Source organism: Molothrus ater, chromosome 10 (genome assembly GCF_012460135.2).
Source record: "Molothrus ater isolate BHLD 08-10-18 breed brown headed cowbird chromosome 10, BPBGC_Mater_1.1, whole genome shotgun sequence".
Classification (NCBI taxonomy): Eukaryota; Metazoa; Chordata; class Aves; order Passeriformes; family Icteridae; genus Molothrus; species Molothrus ater.
Window position 1 is genome coordinate 25,557,560 of NC_050487.2, and position 25,066 is coordinate 25,582,625.

Here is a 25,066-nt window from a genome sequence, read left to right on the forward strand (position 1 = left end):
TTCAACAAAACTGGTTTAATTTCAGAAAATGTGTTAAAATATATATATATTTGTACATCAATTTGACACACTGCATTAGTTTACACAAATGATGGTCTTTTTTGAAACTGTATTTATGAAATGTACATTTTTAATTTAAATACTCAGTATACACTGCATTTAATCTGCATGTTGCATTTATTAAATACATTAAATCTGCAATGTAACAAAACGTTTTCTGCATACGAAATTCAAAACACCATTTTAAATGAACAAAAGATGGCTCACTTCATTTATTTGTTTTAACAACTAGTGCCTAGCACACTAGCTTAGCTCCACCAACACCAGCTGTTCTTTCTCTTTATTGACATTGTTCACAGACTAGTACATATTACACTAAGAGTGCTGGATAAAAACATGAGGTACGGAAGTGGTTCAAAGATTACAGGTCATGCAGATCATGCGAGACAGCAAAGAAAGTTGTGAATGAGAAAACACTAAATAAAAAATACATAAAGAATGTGCATTATAAAATAAAAAAAAAAAAAACCAAAACAACAAAACAAAAAATCAACAACCAACTCAATTATACAGCTTTGCTTCTTTGGTTACAAAGTAGGTTGAACAATTTCACAGCTTTTTATTCCCACCCAAAAAACCAAACCAAAAACGAAATGTCAAAAAGCAGAGGAATCATGGCCCCCTTCTCTCTATTAAAAAGTAGAAACAGAAATGAGCAAAGTTTTCTTCATCAAAATAGCCCATCACTTATTTATTATATCACAAGGACTGGTGACTACCTGTACAGATGCACTATGGTCTTCATACTTACACTCTATACAAAATTTACATTCAAGCTGGATCTTTACTACCGTAAATAAATACCAAAGGTCAATTGCCATTAGTGTTAGAAATATGCCAGGATTCTTTGTTCAATTATTGCCTAGACATTGTATCTATTAACGCAATCCCATCTATCATTTTACCCATACAGACGTTTATTAAAAAAAATTCAAAAGTTCTGTGACATTGTTCATGTACATTATGAAAATAGCAGCCCTGTAATAAATAAAACAAATAAATGAAACTAACATAGGCAAATGTTACTTATATGAAAAGAACAGTGGCTCTGAAGAGGAATAGTTGCTCCTTACCAGACAGCAAGGCCCAAAGCAGCCCAGGAGCAATGGGAACCTCGGAGAGCCACCCCGCGGTGACAGAGCTCCGTGCTGCAGCCGGGGACGAGCCCGGGCCGCGGGGCCCTGCGCGGCCTCCGCAGCGCGGCCAGGGCAGCTCCGCAGGGCGATTGTCTAATACTGAAAAGGCCAAACACACAACAGAAGCAGGCTGCTCGCTCGGGCTGAGCCGGCGCAGGCACCGGACGGGCCGGCTCACGCCGAGGAGACGTTGGGCTGCGGCGGCTGCGCGGGCGGCGGTTGCGCCTGAGAGGAGCTGCTGGGGCCGGCCTGTTGGCTGGAGAGCTGGGATAACTGATCGTTGTTGGAAAGGGACTTTAACAGTGCATTTTCTCGTTCAAGTAAAGAGTTTCTTTCAACTAATTCTTTTATTTGTTCCTTCAGAACTTCCACTTCTTCTCTCACTGCATACATCAAATGGCTTTTCACTAGATCCTGCAAAGAACAAGTGGACAATTACACCACGGGAAAGAACAACTTTCCTTCACCCCAGCCCCAGAACTTACTGTTACTGCTTTCGCTGCAGTAAGCCTGGGAAAAAAAAAGCACTCATCACCAAAAATTTATGAATAAATCAGCCTTTGAGCACAAACAACCCAGCCCTTATGTGAAGTGGGCCTGATATGAAAAGCTTTGTCTCCAGCACTCCAGTCACTTCAGTTCTGTGGAAGCCAAGGAGAAGAGTGACGCCCCAGCTCCTCAGAAGGAAAGCACCTGCTCTGATGCTGTGACCTGGGGTATGGGTCTGTGGTACACAGGCCCAGCCACTGAGGCGTATGAGAACTAAATCAACAAGAAAGCTTTTACGCCATCACAAGCAAAAATCCAACAGCTCTAACTGAAGCTGAGCAGTGTGTTAAGGATGGCCACTCAGAAAAACCAGTAATGAACTTGGCTAGAGTAAGAGACTGAAATATGCACTCTATTTTCAGCACTCCATGTTCAATCACCTTGTTCACAGCAATTTGTAAGAAAATTAACTGAAAAATATTTCTAGGCCAACACTAAAAGCAATAATGCTTTGTGGTCATTCATAGATGATATAGAAAATCCTTTATTGATGCTCTCAGTCTGACCCACCTGGAAGGATATCACAGAGAAGCCCCAGAGAAACTAACAATAAAGCAGGAAACTTATGTTCAGTGATGAACCACATTAATCCTGTTAGAAATAACAACTTATACTTTACTTACCATTGCCTGTTCTATTTTGTTGTCAATGGCAACAACACTTGCACCAGAGGCACTGTAAATACAATGAGAAAACTCCGTGAGCGGTATTGTATCACTCAGGTCAAACTGTGCACCCGCAGGACTCCTGGATCATGCTGTCACTGGAAGGCTGAAGCTTAGAGTCAAGAATCCAGTATACACTCACAGGGGGGTGTCCCATGTCCCTCCCACCCCACCCCACCCAGCTGCCCAGTACAGTTGTGACTCACAAGAAACACTGCTCCTTCAGTTTATATGTTGTCATACTGGGCTTATGACACCCATAACCATAAAAATGCATTAGAATAAACACTAAATCAACTGCTTTAATTCCTGGCCTCATTTACCAGCTTTCTTCACTGAGGGAAACAAAAATTCATGGGATATTCATCAGATTCTTACCACTACCATTATTTCTTCCAAACTGTTTTTCTAAAGCAATGAAGAAAACATCCTGTTTTAATACCTGTTCTCTGGACTCATTTGAGTCCACCTTCCAGGTAAGGAGCTCCTGGCACAGCACTGCCCCTGCAGCCTGTGGCAGCAACCGGCAGGAGGGCGAGACAGGACCAGAGCCCTGAGCCCGCAGCCACTTCCTGGCTCCCAGTGAATTCTGCCAGGATCCTGTCTGACAGCTGACAAACACACGGCCATGGGCCACAGCTAGGGCAGCTTTGTTCCACAGACACGCACACTGCTGCAGGACATCTACCAGCACACCTCGGTACACTGTGAAGATGTTAATTCCTGTGCCAACAGCACCCCAAACTGGGATCTCTGCATCCTGTGTGACAGGAATCCAGCCCTTAATAGCCAGGGTCTGTTTCCAAGGCACGCCAGAGGCGCACAAGCCAGTCCCTCACGGGCAGCTCTGGAGTGGGATTTCAGCAGGCCAGGGTGCCCTGTTCCCCCCAGACTCTGGCTTCTCCGTTCAGAGAGGAGCTGTGGCTCGCCCCTGGGCACGCAGGGCTGCGGCCTGCAGCAGCCACCTCCCCACCCTCCACTTCAGCCTCCCATGTCCCACCCAGCCCCGGTCTGACTCTGACAGTAGCTCCTGGGCTGTGGCAGCCCCACCAGCGAGAGCTGCTGATAACACTCCCAGCCATGGACGTGGCTATCAGCATTGTGCAGCCGCGTTCAGTACACTTAACACGGGGAAAATGCGAGGGTTGCAGTCATGCTGGAAAACTCGCCTCTCTGGAATTGTGCAACTCACCAAAACCAAGTGCTAAGAAAAAAATCACTCAAGGCTTTTTACAAAGAGTATGGCAATGTGCTCAGCAGTACAAGTGACAGATGTGAAACACGGCTCAGCTCCTGAAAAGCGATACTGGTCAGAGAAGTTAATTTTAAGGGCTCCCACAGAACCATCAGCACTAGAACTGGGCTTTTACAAGCGGGGGGCATCAGGTTTGCAGACTGGGGGAGTAACAGCCTCTATTTCTACTGAACCAATCTTGAAACCCAAACCAAAAGCACCGAATACCCATTTCAGAAGATAATTGTTCCAATCTCTTACTGTCTTCTAAGCCTCTTCCAAACCCTATCTATGGTAAACCTCCTCAGAATAAAAGCTACTTATAACTCATGCCAAGGGAAGTATGCCTTTTCATGCTGAGTTAACATATATCATCAGACTCATCTGACACATTGACACTTCATGAACACAGAAGTATCTGTGCTCGTGAACCACAAAATCCCCAAGACTCCATGTCCTCTCACAGTCCTTCATGGACACCACTCTCCAGATCAGATGAGGCAGCTCTGAAGAGGTAACAACAAGAGGAGGACAATTAAAGCAAACTGCACACTTGGCAGTGGGATCTACTTCCCCATCTCTGCACCATAATCGTACAACTTTTGTCAAGACCCATCTAGTCAAACTTGAGATTGGAACTTTGTTCTTCTATCCCTGTTTCAGCTACTTTGTAGTGTGATTATTTAAAACAACAAACCCCACTACATGACTCTAAGTAAAGGCATTCAAGCTGTCCCATGAGAAAGACAGGCAGCCTTCCCTGAGCCTCCCAAAGAGCTGTACCTGCGTGGCATGCTGCAGAGGCACCTTTCCTGTGTGTACCTTCTGCTCTGAGCTCCCCTCTGCCTGTTGGGTGGGTGTAGAAGCTGTCCCTCACTGCAGTGTGACTGGAATGAGCCAGGGAAACCACTGCTTTACCACACACACTCCACACTTGACATGTCACCAACAGTGCTGAAAGCTCTAAGCAGCTTTACACACAACTTTGTAATGCTCTTGCTGCTCCCTTCCCCAGAGCAGCTGTGCTAGGACTGAGATGCTGAGTCTGGATTCCAGCCCTGCTCCCTGCACACATCCTAAGTGCCAACTTCAGCAGGCAGAGGCTGGCACCGTGCAGACCCCTACTCGCCCACCCAGGAGAAGCTCCACACTGACACAGGGCGCCCCAGTTTGCCATCAGGATGAAACCAGCTGATTATACTTCATGCCACTTTCTCAAAGCAGATGAGAATTAGATGTTATGGTAGCACAATCCCACATGATTTTGTTCTTTATTCAGCTGACAGTGCTCCCAACACCAAGCAGCTCCTACGGGACATTCATCAGCAGAGCCCTCCAGTGACAGCTGCTCTCATGGGAAACTCCAAACATGCTGCCAAATCTTAAAATTTTGTATATTTTTCTCAAATCCTAAACTCTTGACATCAAATTCCAGTTTGCATAGAAATATTTTTATCCCATGGCTGCAGAATGACATTTATAAATACAATCCAGACCTTAAGAAAAGGCCAGGAATAAACCCAAAATATCCCTTAAACAAGTCTTTTTGGATGACTGAATGGAGAGAGAGTCTGACACATTCTGTGAGTGCACCATCCACTGTAGAGCCAATGCCTCAACTTGCAAATCCTGGAATCAGAAGAGGAAAGACACCATTTAGCTCTTGTAAAAAAAGACCAATTGCTGATTGCTCCAAGAGCTACAGAAGTCTGACAACTATTGTCAAAACTGCAAAAAAATCCACATCAAGTACCACAGGGCAGATGAAGGGGTGCATTAGGCATGTAATACTTGTTTTTAACAGCAAAACCCCCATCCCATACTGAGCTTCTGCAGCCCACGAAGTATCAAACACATACACTGAACATGGCACACTTAATTTTGACGTGGACCTCCCAGTTAAGGTCATGTCCATAGAGGCTCTACCCAAAAGGATGCCATATTGGTACATCAAGTTCACACTGAAGCCCACAAGGTACATGGCAAGATTTACAGTCAGCAATAACATCAAAGGTGCCCCAAGCACAGTTTGTCATTCCCAGAGATGCACAGTAATCCCAGTGTTTTCCTACCTTATACACCAGGTAGACAAAACCCCATTTTGTCAGAGAAATCCTCATTTTGATGGTTTAAAAAAAATCTCAGCAGCTTTTGTTTTACCTATTAAATTGTCTTTATGTCAACTGACAAGTTCTCTCACTTTTCCCATTGTGGGAGAAGGGGGAGCTGAGCGAGCGGCTGCATGGAGCTTAGTGCCAGCAGGATTAATCCAAAACACCCCTTTTTGGCACCCAGCATGGGCTTGGAAGGGTTTGAGGTAAGGACAGATTTGACTGGGATGTTCTAGACTGAATGGATTGCTGTTCCTTCTGTGCAGCTATTGCCTGGAAGCTCCTGTGCTTGCCATGGGCTTGCTTGCCTGAGTCTCTTAGAGCCCACTGCTTGCTAGTGGCCACTCTTTGCTCTCACTGCTGCCACACTGCTCTTATCACCTCACTGCTGTGCCTGGAACACTTGATAACAGCCACTAACTACCATGTGCCTGGGCTGGCAGGTGCCCAGGGCAGTGCTGCCACACTGGGCAGGCTGCAGCTCCAGCCCTGTGGCCATTTATTCCTTCCCCTCATTGTTTACTCATTTATGAGCTACTGTCTTAGCACTGGTTGAGCTGTTCAGTCTACTCAGAGAAATCTTTTCTATTCTTTCAAGAGTTAAGGTCTATTTAATTAGCCTCCATCCCATAAAGAGATTTTATAATGATAGCATCCCAAGCAATCCAATCACCTATCCAGCCTGGAAAGAGGATCTGTGTGAGTTTGCAGACTTCCATTACTGTTCTTTGTCAAAGCCATGTGAGAATGTGCAACAACCTGAGGCAGTGAACTCACCACCTCAGGAGTTCCCACACACACTTTGAGTTAATTTATATTGTGAAGGCTTAATGCTTCACATATAAACGCAATGGAAACATAAATCCTACTACTTTAAATTCAAGATTCCAAATAATGTCTGTGCTTTAGGCAGACCCACCTAAAGCTGTGCACCTTTACTGTGCAAAGACAACCCAGGCCCAGAAGAGCAACCACCCAGACTCATGTGGACATGCCAAGAAGCCACTATTCCCCTTCTCAAATCACATCAGCTGAAAAAACCAACACACGAGACCTGTGCCTCCAGCAACACCCATGCGAGCACTGTGCATGAAAACATCCCTGCTAATGTGTCAGTAACAGCAGCATCTCCCGAGTGCCACCAGCACTCCTCCTGCCACAGCATGTTGGTGAAAAATAAAATAGTTTCTATTCACCGGAGCAATTCAGCAATCTCTCTCTATTGCAGTATCATGTGTCTACCTAGGCTGATTTCAGCAGGTCCCCAGAGACAGCTACTCATAGGGGAATAATCCATATTTGTTAGAAAAAGTACTAGAATTACACAGAAAGATTTTCAGTTTACCCTGAAGTCTCCTAAGTCAAGCCCCTCAGGTTCACAAAGTACTGCAAAAGTACAAAGAACTGCAAAATGTAATTAAGAGCTCACTGCCAGCAGCCTCATGGTCCTGGTGCTCTGCAGTGTGTCAACCCACACATTTTGTGATGGGCAAACAAAGGGACAAGTCACCTAAGTTTCTTGTTTTCACAGCAGCAATTTTTCTTTCCCAAACCAGAGATGCCAAAAAGAAGCCCCACACCATGTTCTTGCTAGAGCCCCCACTGTGTCCTGCCCAGCTCCATCCTGCAAGGGTTCCACCACCAGCTCACTGATGGCCCTGGTGTTCCCTCCACCAGCTTTTACTGGAAGTTTATAGCTGACAGCTTCTCTGTTTCAGTCATCCAGTGAAGGAAAGATGCCTAATGTGACCTTAAAATCCAATAACTCGGGTATAAATGCAAAACCTGCAAAATCCTGTCAAAGACTTTGGAATTTGAACGGATTATAAGTTTAAAACATGTATCAATCCTGATGAATTGCATTCTATGTTCTCACAAATGCTTGTTTCTAGCACAAAGAGTTCACTGGCAAAGATGCAAGGTTATTTTAAAGGTAACCATTTACATTCTTCTATCTGAATTTAATGTTTTATATCCCACATTTCCAGCATTTGCTTCAGGCATTGTACATAAACGTCAGATTTGTGAAGCCTCCATCTTAATAATTCATTATTTGATTTTAGGGTTTTTTGAATTAGCTTCCTCATCTTAAGCCTTATTTTGAGGCATGAAAATAGAGAAACAGCTGAAGGCTAGACCACAAAGTGACCTTTTGGTCTACAAACCAAATGTGTATTCTAAGCCCTGAAGTTCGTTCCAGTGAAATAACAAAGTCCTTGAAACCTAAATACCAACTCTGTTCCATAAATACAGGGAAGTGGCATCATCCAGAGCTTGAAGCAAGAACATAAATTCGTCCAACTTACTGCTGAAAAAGGAAGATGTGCTTTGAAACTGAGCTTAATGCCAGCACCCCAGCAATACAAAATAATTTTTAAAAAAGAGCAGAACACTGAGCATTACTTATAACCTTCATCATTGTGCAGTATACAAACTATTGCCAAGCAAACTTTAAAGGATTCAGTTGAGCTGTGCAAGTTGAGAAGCCTTTCAAGTCAAATACAGCCAGGACAGTGACGAAATGGTTATCAATACTTCAACAGCCAAACAAAATTTACATTCTACACAGCTTGTTAAGCAGAAGTTTTGACAAGCCAGAGCAGCACAAGGCATTAAATCACATCATCACTAGGACTTTGACTTAATGCTGACAAAAAAAAATCCCTCAAAATCATTAAAGCACAGGAGAGAAACAGTTTGCAGCTACTGATGAATTAGTAATGCACCTCTCTCAAGTCTATCCATGCCAGATAAGACTTTGTTGCACTTCACTGCAGTTTCTCACCATGAGTTCAATGCTAACCTTGGAGATTTACTTTGTCCTTGTCACAGTTCACCTCTGTTCCCCATCCAGCTTTACTTGAGCAGAATGAAAGTAAGCCAGAAAGCTTTTTTTTCCTGGTTTAAAGATATATATATATATATATCTTAACTTTGCCAAAATTGTGTTTAAATGTAGTATTTTCACAATGTGTTTTCTGATATAGGACTCAATGCCAAAAAGTTTCCTCTTTTGGAAAAGGAAATTGAATATTTAGGCAAAGCTCGCCTAGGAGCTGACTAGCATTAAACTCTGAGCTTACACATCATGTATGATACATGCATAATGGAAGAAAGAAGAAAAAAAAGTCATGTCATATTTTAGAGTTTAGTTCCATGTCTCAGAACAAACACTTCACTTCCATGACCGCTTTCACCTCTTCAAACTGCAGAAGCCCAGTATGGAGTTGTGAACACAGGCAGCAGTTGTGTGCAAACAACAACAATGAGAAACTTGCACAGAGCAAAGCAGTTCATGCATACCTCAGCATGTATGCATTCCATACTCAAGCATCCATACCTATCCCAGGTGGTCTTTGACTCGTGTAACTTGTTGAAATGGAACGCTTGGTAGAATGCAGTTGACGGATTCCTATGAGATCCAAGAATCAGACAGACATATTGAAAATGGGTACGTAATAAAAATACCAACTCTCTTAATTCAACCTGCATTACAAAGTGAATTAGCTGTCCAGACAGGTTAAACTAATGTTTGAAAGGCCCTACTGTTTCTATGAGTTTGCATTAAGGACACAAGGATCCAAAACAAAATAGCAATTCTCCAGCCCTATGGATTTTCAGGCTATAGCAAGCTGCTCCTTTACAAAGATGAGACTGTAAGGCCAAAAATAAGACATCTCCTGTCCTGCTGGCAACACTGTATATAGTTTAGCTGACCACCACCCCAATGCCAAACATACCTAAACCCAAGAGACACCTTTTCCATTTTTGGTATGTTCCAGACTACCTCTGCACACAGTACCCAGTGTTTCCATCCTACTTAACCCCCTGCTTTGTACTCAAAACAGATGATTCCTTCAAGGGGACCTGGAAGTCAGAGCTCAATGCACCACATTCAAATTACGACAGATCAAGTTACAACTGAAAAACAGATCCAGCTAGAAATGAGAAATGGAACATCAAGTACCTTCGTAAGCACCTGTCAGCCACCTTGCCCTTCCCGAGGTGCAGGAGGGCAAGGGCTGATGGAGCCCTGCCCTGCCCTGCCCAGAGTGCTCTCACAGCCACACGGCCAGAACACAGCCCTCCTCTTGCTGAAAACCCTACCTGTGGCCCCGTTCCAGTGCCAGGGGCAGCCTCACCCTCCCGCCTCAGCCCCACCATGGCAACTACACTGACAGCGCAATTAGAACATTCTACCTCTCCAAAGTCTCATCTGAACATCTGTTGGGAAGTGGATACTGGATGAAGCACACGCTTCTCTGCTGCCAGTGGCTGCAGCAGCGTTACACTGAAGTTACAAACTCCCTTCCTCAACTGCTCATCCTCACATGGGCAGAGCTACGCCAGCCCTAGAGACAAAGGCAACAGCCTTGCTGAAAGATCTTCAGACATGCAAACGTAAGTTCAAATTCCTTTTAGAATCTGTTTTAAAATGAGATGTTTATAACGCACTGGAAGCACAGGTATCAATCCCTTTTCTAAGTTAATGGCAAGAATATTTCTAAAAACAACAGTCTTCAAGTTAATTATTTCAACTGAAATACAATTACTGCATAATAATCACATAAAATAAAACAAAAACATCACAGAGGCAGCACCATAACAAAACACTATCAGAAGTAATTAGATTCTCATGGCAGGTGTATACCAAAAATCTTGGAAGGATAGTGGTATTTGTGTATCAGCAATGATCAGGAAGTGTCTGAGTTTAAAGTGTCTGTCACTCCTTCTCCCACCTTCAGTACTGTACCCTTCAAAAAAAGAAAATTCACACAAGTCTGGAATTTAGCTTAAAATCTGCTGCAGAAGTTGCTTGATTGAAACTGATAAACACCATCCTCCTATGTTGGTAATATCCACATTTTCTTAAGAAGCACTGCACACAACTCAACAAATAATTACAGGAAGAGCAACACAATAGCTAAAGGACATTGGTGTAATAGAACTTCACATGTGGAAAACAATTGGCATCTGCAGATCAGGAGAGCACTCCAGGCCCAGGCTCTTCTTTCTAATGCAGCTGTCAGGAGCATGTACAGTCCCCTCCTCGGAATGAGGCTGTAAATAGAAAGTCATTTAACTTCCAAGATAAATTTACTTGTAGCATATAAAGTCATGTTGCTACTGTTAGGTATAAAAAGTGGTTTATAACCACACAGCATGTATTCCATATAGTCTATTTTTGTACTGATACACTCTATGCTCTGTATTTGTGTACTGTTTTTAAGCAAGCATCTGAAAAGATATGGAAAAATTTTCCTTATTAGATTCTCATTTGTAACCCCTACTGTTGAAATTGCTTTTGCATTACTTCAGACAAGTAAGAGAATCTTTTCTACTCCACAGCTATATATTTTAAAAATAATTAATGGGGCTGTGTGTACCTAAACAGGAAAAGTAAATCCACAGAGGCATCATGAATGATGCCTCACATGCAGATCTGAATGAATATGACTGAGTTTCAGACTGATGAGGCATCTAGTTTAACCATAAGAAACAGTGAAAGGTTAGAGAACAACTAAAATGCCTTTCTGCTTGCAGAATCAACAGAGAAAACAGCTTACAGGAGCACTAAAGCCTAGCCTGCTGCTGCTGTGCCACAGCCGCAGCCCCACAAGTCCTCCTGACACTGCCCTAAGTGAAGGCAGGGACAGCCTGGAGCAGAAGAGCAGACTGCCTATGTCTCTTCCCTGGCAGAATGCCAGGTCTGAGGTCAGGACTCGGTCCCGGTCCTTGCAGAGTGATGCAGAGGAACTGAGAGCCACACAGGACAGAAATGTCCCAGATGCTGATCCAGAGAAATAGCAAGCACCTCCCACAGAAGGTACTCCAGAACTTCTCTTCCTCCATCTCTGGTGAGAGACCAGGTATCCCCAAGGGTACACGGGCTGAATTTCATTCCCAGCTTAGTACACTTAAACATTTGAAGTGTATCTCAAGTGGCCAAAAATGCCTCTAGGTCTCTCTAAACAAGTCCTACAACATATACTGCATCTTTAAAAGCTCATGAATGCCAATATTCACAACTCACTCCCACACTCTTGTTTCTAAGAACAGTTTTCACACAACAGGAAATTTGATCCAAATTTAAAGAAGGAGAACTTACTCAGATCGCATAATGCCCAGGTCATCAAGCTGTCCCTTTAAAAGGGAAGCCTAGACCTCATCTCAAGTCTCATGTCACTGTTGGAAGTGTATCCTCCCACTGCAATTCATCTGGACAATATTCCAAATACAAACTTCATCCTTGAAGGCTCTCTTTGCTAGAAACCATGCCTGTGAAAGCTGGCAAATCATCAAGTACACAGATAAATGCCTTTTGGTTCAAGTAATGATACTGGCTTTGGACTGGGTATCAGCCCGACCACAGATGCCTTTTTACCAGCTACTTCCTTTGAAAGAAATAGTAAGATCATTGTTCATGAACAAGTCCCAGTTCAAACTACTGACCAACCTCAGAAACTGAGGGCAACAACAAGAACACACGTAAAATAGCACTTTTTTCCCGATAAAAAAATCAATATCAATTCAGACAGTTCTCTCTCAACTTGAGCTATTTTCTTTAGGTTTGAGAATAGGAAAAGGCCCAACCACCTGTCTTTGAAGAACATGAGAACAACAGGTCAGACAGTCCACGCTCAGTACCTCTAAGGAAAACCAAATAAGAACAGAAGTACGTATTCACGACCCAGTCAGAAGCAAGCACACATGGGTGACCTTTACAGAAGCTCACTTCAGCCATAATTCCCTCTGAGAGCAATTAACAGGTCTCATATAGAAAGCCACAGGAGATGTGACCATGTCATAAAACTAGTTGCACTTTTAATGCCACCTTGCGTGACATTTTTGTTGGTAACAAAAGGCTGTTTACTGGGGTACTATGACCTGCAATGGACACTGATTACAGCTGCTCTCAAAATTACAGACTTGGGAGGCTTCATCTGAGATCTGGATGAGGGATTTGATGATCACTTGATCACAGTTTATCAAGAAACTTGCAGCATAGCTTATGGCATTTTGAGATTATGTTTACACTAGTAACAGAATTCCTTCTCTATCCTTCTCCTTTTAAATGATGTTTCACTTTATTTTTAGCACCTTCTATTTAAAGCAGCTGCAACTTTGAATTAGCTTTCTTTCATAAGACTCGATCTACAGAACAGCAACTGGAGCACAAAGCTTTACAGGAGAAAACTAACAGGGACTAAATGTGGGGGAGTCAATGCAAAATTAAGGAAAATAACATCTCAAGCTCTGAAGCAATGTGTTTAATTGCACATTCTGTTCATGCAGTTCCTTAAAGCCATTATACTTGCTATACACACCCTAGAAGACCAGCAAGAATTCAGAGGTTTAACACTCAGTTTTAGGTGCATTGTAGCTACAGATAAGAGGAAAGGCTGACTCAATGACCAACCCACATGACAGTTTTTGGGACAGTGGCTCTCAAACACCACAACGGATTTAAAGGGGTTTCACACGCTACTACAAAACAAACATATTGTAACAACGTAGAGAAAGCACACTGCAGGGAACTGATCTTCACTGAATAAACCAAAAGCAGTAGCCCATACTTCTTCACCTTGCTCTCAAAAGAAGATTTTGGCAAACAATTTCCTGCAGTGACCAGAAGTCTCTAAGGAGAAGGAACTACAGACAACTGCCTCAAATACACAGAGTACGAAGTCTGGCAGAGGCACTTCACTGATCACTTCCCTGCTCTGTTCAAACACTGGCATCAAGCTTCCCCTGCTCTGGGTGGGCTTGAGTATTTCAAAACAATACCAGGAATATTTTCCAAATCCTACCAAGGTTATTACTTGCTTTATGTAATTATGTGATTTTAATAAATAACAAAAAAAATTAAGTTTCATTATTACCTATACTGGGTCATAACCATACACTAATTCTGAAGGAGCTTTGCTGAAGAGTTCAAATAGTGAATTCTAGTATGACTATTTAATACTAATCAGAGAAAGAATACAACAATCTTCTAAGTATCTTGTTATTCCTGATTTCAACAGCTGCAGCTCAAAGCTCTGGAGTCCAGTTCTCTTGGGTCCCACAGATTGGTCCCCAAGGCTCAGGAGAGCTGCACACAACTGTAATCGTAACAGCTTTATGATTTCCAGCTCCAGTGATGACCCTTTCCATCCTCAGCATGCTGCCTTCCCACTGCCCAAAGCCAGGCTGGGTGCACTCCTGTCCCAGCCAGGCACTCAAGGCTCTCCTGCTCCTCCTGTCCCAAACCCCACTGCCACAGACGAGGTAATTAACACAGCTCCTGCTAATGGAGCACGGCTCTTCTGTGAAGGCTGTCAGTCAGGCTGAACTTTAATTACTTCATCTTACAAACTGTGTGAGGACTAATCTGAGAGCTTCTGTTCTTAAATCAAAATATGTAACAAGCTAAGATTTTTTGTACTAATGATTTGTCTTCTCACTGGATATAATAAACCTTCGGTTCTTGGAGGGAGGATACAGAACAAAGTAGTCCACATGATGCACAGCTTGGCCTCCAGGCAAAAAAAATCTACAGCAGATCACATTTTCAGCGAGAAACTTACAGATTACAAGCTGAGAACAGCAATGCAGAAAGTCTGCCTGATCTAGTCAGGGATTCTTGCCTCTATCAAGTAGCTTTCAAGAAAAGCCATAGAAAAACTCACCAATATTATCCATGTTTGAATGAACTGAGAAAAGTTAAAAAAAAAAACAAAACAAAAAAAACCCCAACAAACCAAAAACGAAAACCAAACAAAGTCTTATTGATAATAACACCCATGGTCACAACAAACACTTTGAACTCCACTTCACATGGAGTGGAGCCCTTCAGCATCTACTGATACCTGCCAAAGAATATCATAATGCCATCATACTCTCCTGCAAATTACCCCATCCATTCAAGAGAGCATGCTCTGAGTGCTCCTACCCAGCAGACCCTGATATGCTGGTATAAAGGAGGGAGCAAAATAATAAATTCAGCATTTCTGAAATAAAAAGATCCACATTTGCTAGTATTGCATTATAGATCCAAAAATCTGCAAAACCCCTCAAAATTACTGACTTTTATACAACATGGCTGGTAAAGAAAAGGCATGTATTTGCATGTATGAACTTGTTATTGAAGGTGATCAGGCTCCTGCTGCCTGTGATGCCCACAAAACCTGATTTTCTCAAACACAGTGATAAAGGGAAAGGTGCCTGTGATGTCTGATGAAAGTGGCCCCGCGTAGTGGAACAGGGCTTGAATATTCATTCTCAAATAAAACTGCACTAAAATGAGATTTTTTTCCCCCACTAAGTTGCAGTGACACTTTCAGCTATTTCAGTCATCTATAAACACAAATGGCTCCTGTTTTTCTGACAACAAAATATTTCAGTATCTGTGGGGGGTAAAAAATGAGTGGATAAAACAGCTTTAAGCAGACTCAGATGAATCCCACCTGTCCTACTCATGTGATAATGGTCAGGAATGCATGTATGAGCAAACGTTTCAAATTACACATTTGACTTTAAAAAAAAGATGTTAGATCCTAGGCCACGTATGGCACTTTGTTTTTGCACAGAATATTATAAATCTGTCTGCCTTCCCACAACATTTACAAAGTCTCTAACACTCAAGTTTCAGGCCAGCCTGTGCTGTCAGTGAGTGCTCACCACTTGGTTTACAGAAAAAGTATTTTTAAAAATGCATTTGTAGGGTTGGTCAAGGTATTTACAGGCCTTGCACCCACCAAAGAGTGCTCGACATAGGAGACATTCCCAGGAGCTCTCATCCACATCCCTACAAAAATAGCCAAAGTAACTTGATGGAGAAGCAAGCAGGGCTTTTTTAACCCTCATTTCTGACCACCTTATCCTCTAATGGATATGATATCTGCTTGAGATGGATGCAAAAGGTTCAGACACTGCTTTCAGTGAAGTATCTCATCTCCTATCCAATCCACACTCCTCCCCTGCAAGCTCACACCCCTGCCCCACTCCTCCCCTCCCAGACAAACGGGTCAGGACTCTGCCCTCCCTGCACAGGGGGTGAATGCCGTCCTGGGCTGCACAGGGCAGAGTCCAGCAGGTGGAGAGAGGGGATCCCTCCCTCCCCTCAGCACTGCTGAGGCCGCACCTGCAGGGCTGTGCCCAGATCCCACGCCAGTTTGAACCTTTCCTGTGTACGAGACAAACCCACCAGCTGCCAGTGCGACTGACAGCTGACACCTCTCCAGGGCACTAATTAATGTTTCTACCTTCTCTCTACACTGACAAAAGCGCTCAAGCAGGCTGGCACAATTCAAATACATCCTTTATAGCGTCAAAGGGAGACCAGATATACACTCTCTTGGACTAATTTTGTCTTGATTGACAAAGAAAATTAAGACAAGCGTATAGCTGTCCTTCATGTGGCCAAGTAATTCACCTGCCCTGCCTGAGTGAAAATAGACTATCCCATAAGGAAAAGATTTCCTGGCACTTAATACACATTCATATTTATGAAGTGTGAAGTTTAAAGACGGAGTAATTTTCAAGAGGAATGAAAGTACAACCTTACTCTGCACTTCAAGTGACCTCTTATGTCTGGAGAGTCTTCACAGAAGACAGTGGCTTTAGCAGTTACTATAAATACTTTTATCTTTATACTTTGTCAAATATAGGAATAAAAGCAGACACCTGTGCTTGACAATCTAGATTTACTGAACAGACCCATCCAGATGTACTTTAGCAGGAGGAGTGTCACAAAAGTTTAAGGAATCGTTGCTGACACAAAGCACAAACAAGGTTTGCACTTCTCCTGAGCAAGAGAAACTGCTAATTGCCAGCTTTTAAGCAGGAAAATTAATATACAGCCTCAACACACAACAGGCTGATAACTCAAATATCCAGTAGAGTAACAGGAAGCAACTCCTTTTTACTATAGTGTCACCTGAAGTCATAAAAATTATCAGCAGCTCCCATAAAAATGCAGCCTCTGAGAACTTTCAGCCCTTCTGGTGTCTGAGAGCAGTTTGGTAGTCCTGCCTTTTCAAAACATCCAAATACTTCAATATTCAGCTTTTAACAAGAAGTTTAAAACAGCTTCCATAAAACAGATGCTGTTATTTCTGTCATACGGACAGTACTCAGAAATCAGCTATGGAACATCTTTTGTAGGAGATGAGGAAAAAACTAACCCCAGCAGCTGAGCAGAACACTCGTGAGTCTGAGGTACCGGGAACCTCTCCTGTCAGGGCTGGTCACTACAGTCTTTGAAACAACCTGAAGAGTATCACTGTGAATTTCTTTCAACTACTTTCCCCATTCCCTCCTTTTAATAACTCTCTCATCTGAAACACTTGTACCCCATTAATTTTAAGAATCTATTGACTCCTCCTTAACAAAGGCATTTGAATGTTTAAACTGGGAAACTGTACTGTCAAACAAGCAACCACAGTTTTGTTTAGCTATCTTGCACCACTCTAAAAGTGACTGCACAGCACGACAGGCTTTCTACCGTGCAGAAACCCATGCAGTGCTGCAGTTACCTCTGGTCATTTTTGTTATAGAAAGTATAGCAAGCAGTGAACACAACCAACTGGAGTTCCTTTGCATTAACCATCGTTTGCTGCCATGAGCTGCAGAGGCCACCCCAGAAGTCCCAGCTCAGTTTTCGAACTGTCCATCAAACCAAAGGCTCTCCAGGCTCTGGAGCGTGTCTTTCCAGGCCTCATTCCCACCTGCTTCCACACACACTCACAAACACGGGCCTTCAGCAGGAGAGCTGAGAACAAGTCTGCAGCTGTAGGAGAGCTCAAACCTCTGTAAAGTTTATAAGCAAGGTGAAGAAAGGGATAACACTGCAAACTAATGCAATTCAAGTGCCATGTGCTGGTAGGTACTTGCAGAAAACTTATTATTTTTCTTTAGGAGCACAATAAAATATGCATGTAGGGCAATACTTAAGTGATCCCATGCCCAGCTTTGTCTGAACATGGTCTCAACAGCACAGTTCTCCCAGCAGTTAGTGCTCCACACGAGTACGTGATTTAGCTGAGCTCGCAGCCACGCTGCCGAGAGCCCTGCACAATCAGGTTCTCAACAGCTCAGCTGCCATAGCTGACAGTTCACAATTGCAGCCATTCATTAGTGTTCCTGGAATACAGCCGGAACAGTTCAAGCCGGGCAGTTATCTCTGGAAAATGATCTATACTCTGCGCCTTTTCCAACAGCCCCAGTAATATTTTGCCCCAAAAGTCTGCCAAACATGTAGGAGGTTTGAACAAGCTTTCTCAGTAACATTCTTTTAACAGAAGCCACATATTTCTTTTCCCCCAAGAGCCAAAATAAAGTTATTAAGCCAGATGAAATATTCTGCTTGTCAATTACAAATTTGTGTATACATGGGCATAAGGGCAAGCAGAGAACCTGACACACACTGATACCAAAATCCTCTCAGGTGCTCTAACTGCCCTCCCTTCAAAATAATTAGTACTAGTGCTGAAGTCCAACGAAAGAGAGTCAGAGCAATTTTGAGACCTAGTTCCAATAATGGTTTTACACAATTAGTATTTTCCCTGTTTGAGACAGCAATACCCACATCTGCCTCAGTACCAGTACTAGCTCCTCCATCCTTTAATACTGCTGCAGCTTATTTTATTTGCAGCCACATTTAAAGAGGAAAATGTGTTATGCGGTAAAGATTTCATAACTTTCACACACAATTTTTTCTTTTTAAGAGCTTAGCAATTTGGACACATCAACTGAAATACTGGCTTTGCTTTTCAAGGAAGGTGTGACACACTGAAGGCTTTTTTCTTTTTCATTCTTTTGGGCCACCTATCCACCCTTTCTTCCCCCACAGACAAGATTTTCCAATTAATTGATTCTTCACTATTCATCAGGTCAATGCAAGAAACCACAGGTTTTTAGACTACTGACAAGGTGTACTGGGCTATGGGAACATGAAATTAAAAGTCTTTGGGCAATGGCTTGGAAGAAAGCAATCTATAAACATAGTTCTCTTTATATATCATACTAGATCACCTCCACCCCTAATAACCTTAGATGCTGTTCGATTTAAAACAGCAGACTATAAGATAGGAGTAATAAAAAAAAAAAATAAGTTTCAGAAATACATTAACTGATCAACTTTTTACATCATGTTTACTGTATTACCAACATGCTGCTTTCAAAGAATTTCCATCCTAACTATTTTACCTTTAAAACAGTTCCTCTTCATATTCAGAATGGTAACTTTCCAGGTAAATCCAGCGTATTGAGAGCTATACACTACTCCTTGATGAGTCACTGTTTTAGAAGATGACTATAGGAGAATGATCTACGCAAGTCTGTGAAGCTTCAAGTATGTGCAAATATTGAAGTATAACTGAAGGTGCCAGAAGAAACATGGATACCTGCCTCCACACTAAGCCCCCTTTCTGGGAGTGTTACAGATTAATAGTACGGAAGACAAAGAGAAAAATGATTTCCACAGATTTATAGCTTCTATGACCACCAAGTAACCTCTCTGAACTGAGCTGTGCGCTAACTTCCTGGACCTGCCAGCACAAACCATGACTCATGATGTATCAGCTCCCTTTGTGCTTTAATAGCTTTATCAGTGTCAACCCCCAGCCTATTAATGACACTTGAAGGTCTTCATTAACTATTTCACCACCGATTCCAGCAGATAAGGCAGCTGGGCAAAGCCCATGGGAGTGGCAGCACAATTTAAATGGCTGGAAAGGGGAAAAAAAGCAGGAGCAAGAATAGAACAGCAGACAAGCAGGAGACAGTTTTACAATAAAGCCTTCCCAGAGAGTAAAGCACATAAAAACCAAAGCTAAAACAGCCTTAACAAGCTGCTAGGTTTTCATTCTCACCTTTCTCTGTCTGAAGCCAGTGCAAATCAGGCTACTGTTTGAGGGGAGCAAAGAATAAACTTCCATCTACTGTCTCTGTATCTATCTGCCTATGTTATGTATGAGGTCTAGGTCTGCTTAAGGTGAGCTTTCACGGCTTACCAGAATCACCTTCCCAGCTAGGACAGACTCTCACACCGTACATGTGCTCCTGGCTTTCTGACAACCCAGCACACAGCACAGTTTTATCACCCAGTGCAGAAGCTGACAAACGACACACAGGCGCTCCTTCACTGATAACCAGACTTTCGTTTCTCTACCGAACACCACAGCATGGCCTACCAAAAGGGCACACTGCATTCAGACCCCACTTCCATTTCTTACTCATGGCAAAGTGTCTGAAAGAATTACTTTAGACATGAACACCATGTAAAGCACCACTGCAAGGCGGCAAGCTCAAGGACTAAACTAGAAAATTAACTTTAGGAATCACTGTTCTGGTAAGAGCACCAAAAACTGACCCACTGGATTGCCACACAAAGTTACATAACCCCTGATTTGAGTAAGCAGAATAAGTTTTTCTCTATCTTTACACAGAGGTTATTAAGTTGTCACAGACAATCATGTTCATTGCCATAATTTATATTAAGTATTAGAAGCTATGGAAAACAAATGCAAAATGTATTCCTTTCTTTCTGATTCCTGAATCAAGAGAATGATTAAACACCAGACAAATTGTCTTCTCAAAAAACACTGAGCTATGAAAAGAACCCATCAGCTTGAAATCAAACCTTACTTGCACAAGGCAGTTTGTCAGCCAGATTAGCAGTCCTCTTAAGGTGGGCAAACTGCGAGTAAATTTTAAACTTTTAGTTAGTCCTTTACCACTTTATTCAAAACCAGCACAGGTTTCCAAACCACAGCTTTTCCTTGCAGAAAAGCATAGCAGTTACTTTCTCAGGCACAGCGTCAGCCAATGCTCCAGCGAGCACAGGCCTGCATTAAACCTGCAGCCTGAACTCACCATCCACTTTGAGGTGCTCTCTCCATGCACTGCACCCCAACTCCACAGACACAGCTGCTTCACTAAAACATCCTCAAAGCAACACTGACATATTATCTTCATGTCTGGTGCTGTCTCAAGGTGAGAGAAGATTTACAGAGAAATTCACCATAAGATCTGCTCTTTAAAATGGACTAATGCCTGTTTTTAAAAACAAGTAACACACATGTATTCCCTTCCTCCAAACTGCAGCAATTCTGACAGTAAATGTCGGGACTTAATTTCAGTGCTAAAACACTGCTTGATTCTTCTTTCCCTCAAAGAAGTCAATCAAGTGGTCTGGCCTTCAGAGCAGTCTGACGTGGCCATGGGAACAGCAGCCACACACCCACTCCCTCTCTCAGGCCCTCTTAGGAGTCTGCTCACACCACACCCCTCTGTTACAAGTTATAGTTCCAAATTACTTTCCAACTTAAAAAAACTCACTGTAAGGTTGTACTTCCCACCGTGTCCACATCTTTGCCCAAGTGGTGTCTGTTTTCTCAGCACAAAGGACCATTCTCTGCAGAGCTTTCCCTGCATACGGATTTGCACACAAATCCACATACAAGTGCAAGTACTTTCCTTACTAACTGACACTATAAAGTGTTAACTCCACAGCAGGGTAAAAATCAAGAGTCTATGTTAAAAGCCCTGAGATAGCACTACAGAGATTTAACACTGCAATACAGTGTCATTTTAACCCAGCTGCCATTGAAGTGCTTTATAATGCATTCAGGAAAAATGAGAGAACAACCCTTCTCACAGCCTCAGCCACTGGCTACAGAAATACAGCTTTCAGTCTTCTGATTTGGAAGAGGTAATATTATTCATGCATTAAGCAGCTTCCAGGATACTTTGTACCCCATTTTGTGAGAAAATAATCACACTCACACCCTGCAAAAAACAAGTACAATTCACTACTGGCCTAAATACTTTGCTAAGGTTTGCACTCTTAAAATAAAAATACAGTCCAGGTGAACCTCAGCATGACCTTCTGAAAATAAGAATTTACAAAAAACACTGGGCAATTACTTGAAAGTTGACTTCCCCCCCCCCCCCCAAAAACACAGTTCTTTTTTATGGCATTATAAAATAATTCATACCTGTCTTCATCACCATCAACAGGAATGGATATGCCAAAAACAGAGCTGGCAAGACTGTTCATTGGAGTACTTGCAGGTAACTGAAGAGGATTTGCTAGAGTGTCTGGAATGGGAGGCTTCACAAGAGGTTTATTTTCAGCTATAAGAGAAAGTGGTGGCTGAGGTAGGGGTTCCGATTTTCTTCTAGTATCATCAATCTGGCCTACTAAGGACTGGGCCTGGGTCTGAAACTGTCCGAGGCTTGCCTGAGGCAGACTGGCGGGTGCGTTGGGCGCACCTTGCATCATCGAGTGTCCGACGTGCTGGGACTGGACTGCGCCAGTGCTTCTGCTGGCAGAAGGGTGGCTTGTCAGCTGGGACTGGACCAGCGTAACAGGGACGTTTGGCATAGCAGCAGAGGCCGTGGTGGACACGCTAGGCACACTTGTACCGGGCACAACCGCAGGCACGCTCTGAACTCCAGGGACCACAGCATGGGGGGCACCAGGCATTCCCGACACTTGACTGCTTCCCCCCATTGGATGCTGAGTCACAGATTTCTGTTGCACAACCCCCGTATGTCCAAGGCCTGGCTGCACCACACCTCCCGGCTGCGGGAGGGCAGGCTGACTCGCTGGTGCCTGGCCACTCTGCAGCAGCCCCGATCCCTGCCCGACTGCTTCGCCGGGCTGTGCTGACACCCCCATCACTGGCGCTCCCACAGCTGAGGGGTTCTGGCCCGTCACCTGCCCCACAGGAAGGCTGGAGGCCACAGTACTTGGAGCAGAGCTTGTAGTAGCCTGCTGAATTGCTCCTTGAGACTGCATAATTGTCATGTGCTGCATGTATTCAGCCTGCCCAGGAGACTGCGTCGGCAGTAGATGCACTGGTGGAATCTGGGACTGAGAATAAGCAAATTGTTGAGGCTGAGTCACTGGTATGTTTGCCTGCTGCACCTGCTGCTGGGCCACAGGAATGCTTGACTGCCCTACTGTCACGTTTGGAGGTGCCATGCCTTTCCCGTTGGGTCCAGCCTGTGAAACACCCTGTGGATTTACCTGTGGCTGTGGTTGCTGTGGCACTATCATTTGCTGACTTGCTCCTGAAGCCCCAGAAAACACAGGCTGAGCAGTACTCTGAGGCACGGCCCCACCTACGGGCTGTTGCTGTTGCCCAATGACAAAATTAGGTTGCTGTAGAGAGGACTGGTTCATTTTCTCTGTCTGAAGCAGCTGTGACACAGCAGCCAGGGAGCTGTCAGCTATAGAATCGGGGCCATGGGCTGATGCCGGCACAGTGGAGATCACAACAGAGCCTCCTGTGGCACCGAGGCCACTGTCCCTCTCTTGAGCAGCCTGCTCGAAGGTGCTGCTGTGCCTAATGCAATCTCCAGTCCTGCCCAGAACACCACCACCATCTGAGTCCCGGTCATAGTACTCCATACACGTCCATCGGCCTCGCCTGTAGGGCTCCCCAGTACCGTGGTCCAGCTTGATCACCCTGAAGCGTGAGCTGCACGCAGCAGCCGCCGTCTGAGAGATGGCCCCAGGGGCAGTGGGTGCCTGAGCACTGCTGCCTCCCCCCACAGCAGTGCCAGGAGCAACAGCTGGCAGGGGCACAGCCGAACTTTTGGGCACAGCCCCCCCGTTGGGGCCTGCAGCCACCCCAGCAGCAGCCACAGCCAGCTGCCCGTCCAAAAGGAGATTGGGAGAGACGCTGCTGGGAGTTTCGGCCTCGCCCACGTTGTTCAGAGTCTCTTCGGAGGAGCTCCGCTCGCAGACGTCCTCGGGGCCGTAGTCGGTGGCTCGGGAAACATCAAAGATTTCAGAAGACACGTCCTCGGTGCGGGACTCATCCGGGTCATCCAGGCTCTCGGTGTCCTCGGTGATGCTGCTGGCCACCTGCGCCGTGGTCACGCTGGTGATCTGGAAGCAGCTCTTCTTCTTGGCCGGCATCTTGGACATGTTTCCTCCGCAGGAAGGGGCTCGGCCGGCCGTGGCGAGGCGAGCGGGATGCTAGGGCGGGCTGTCACGGCGTGCCGGCCGGGCCCCCGGCGCTACCGTACATCCTCCGGCGGCTTCCTGCGGCGGGCGAGGGGCGGCGGGGCTCCTCCTCTTCCTCCCTCTCCGCAGCCCTCTTCCCGCGGCCGGGCCTCCTTCTCCTCCCTGCCGCCGCTCCGAGCGCGCCGCGGCTTCCTGCGGGCCGCAGCAGCGGGCCCGCGGCCCGCCCCGCGCGAGGGGCCCCGCGCTGGCCGGGCGAGGCCCGGGCGGCCCCGTGTCCCACCCCCCCCCGCTGTCTCCGCGCTCTACCTGGAGACCAGCGCCAGGCGCATCCTGCTCGCAACCGGCCCGTGGGCTCGCCCCACGGGCAAACCCCCGCCGCGGGCGGGGTGCCGGCGCCGCGGCGGCCCGGGGAGCGGCGCTCAGCGGCCGCGGGCGGGCGGACCCGCTGCGCTGCACCGGCCCCGGAGCTCCCGGAGCGCGGTAGGGCCGCGGCTCCTCTCGCCCAAGATGGGGCTCAACTTGTGCGCTGCACCCTGGGAGCGACGTGGTCACGCCCCCGGCGGGTGACGTCACGGCCCGGCGCAAAGCAGCGCAGCGCGGCGCGGGGGTGGCTGGGGAGCGCGGCCTGCGGGGGACAGTTGGGATATGGCGGCGCACGCCGAGTTCCCCCCTCCCCCCCGGGGGTTGGTCGCGCCCGGCCGCACACAGCCCCGGCCGGCGGAGGGTGCGCGGCCCCGCCGGAGCGCCGGCGAACGCGAAAGAGCGCCCTCGTCGGGCGGGGTCGGGCAGCGCTCCCGCTGCGGTTGGACCAGTGCCGGGCCCGGGAGCTGCGCGGCGGCCGCGGCTCGGGGCCCTGACTGCAGCCCTGACCCGCGGCACCGCGGCCTCATTCCGGCTGGAACGGACCGCTGAGACCGAACCGTGCGCCATGCCCACCTCGTTACCCAGCCCAGAGCACTGGGTGCCACGTCCAGCCCTTCCTGGGACACCTCCAGGGATAGGCACTCCAAACCTCTCTGGGCAGTTCTAGTGCCTGACCCCCCTTTCCATGGGAAAATTCCTGCTGTGCCCACCCTGAGCTGCCCTGGCCCAGCCTGAGGCCGTTCCCTCTGCTCCCTGTCCCTGTTCCCTGGAGCACAGCCCGACCCCCCGGCTGTCCCCTCCTGTCAGGAGCTGTGCAGAGCCACAAGGGCCCCCCTGATCCCCCTTTTCTCCAGGCTGAGCCCCTGCCCAGCTCCCTCAGCCCCTGCTGGTGTTCCAGCCCCTTTCCCAGCTCCGTTCCCCTCCCTGGATGCGCTCCAGGGCCTCCGTGCCCCTCCGGGCTGCGGGCCCGGGGCGGACACCGG

The 25,066-nt window shown here is 45.8% G+C and overlaps 1 protein-coding gene across 3 annotated transcripts; it reads right to left on the reverse strand.

Annotated features, from left to right (window-relative positions):
* On the reverse strand, positions 1 to 23,973 carry TSC22D2 (TSC22 domain family member 2). 3 transcript variants are annotated; one of them, XM_036388808.2, is made up of 4 exons: positions 21,739 to 23,971; positions 9,096 to 9,167; positions 2,369 to 2,420; positions 1 to 1,610 (listed from the first exon to the last, which is right to left on the reverse strand). In XM_036388808.2, exons 1-4 carry the CDS (start codon positions 23,679 to 23,681, stop codon positions 1,371 to 1,373), a joined length of 2,307 nt encoding a protein of 768 aa, XP_036244701.1. In that variant the 5' UTR covers positions 23,682 to 23,971; the 3' UTR covers positions 1 to 1,370. The 3 variants fall into 3 exon arrangements, with proteins under 3 accessions (XP_036244701.1, XP_036244702.1, XP_036244703.1); XM_036388810.1 differs by having other exon boundaries at positions 1,497 to 1,610; positions 9,059 to 9,167; positions 21,739 to 23,973; XM_036388809.2 differs by lacking the exon at positions 9,096 to 9,167 and having other exon boundaries at positions 21,739 to 23,972.
* Between the last annotated feature and the right edge of the window lie 1,093 nt (positions 23,974 to 25,066).

Excerpts from the sequence above, each read along its gene's own strand:
- TSC22D2 (XM_036388808.2), bottom strand. The coding sequence starts at position 23,681 with ATGTCCAAGATGCCGGCCAAGAAGAAGAGCTGCTTCCAGATCACCAGC. Across the intron at positions 9,168-21,738 it reads GTTGATGGTGATGAAGACAG|GAATCCGTCAACTGCATTCT; the intron begins GTATGAATTATT and ends TGGATCTCATAG. Across the intron at positions 2,421-9,095 it reads TCAAAGACCACCTGGGATAG|TGCCTCTGGTGCAAGTGTTG; the intron begins GTATGGATGCTT and ends TTGTATTTACAG.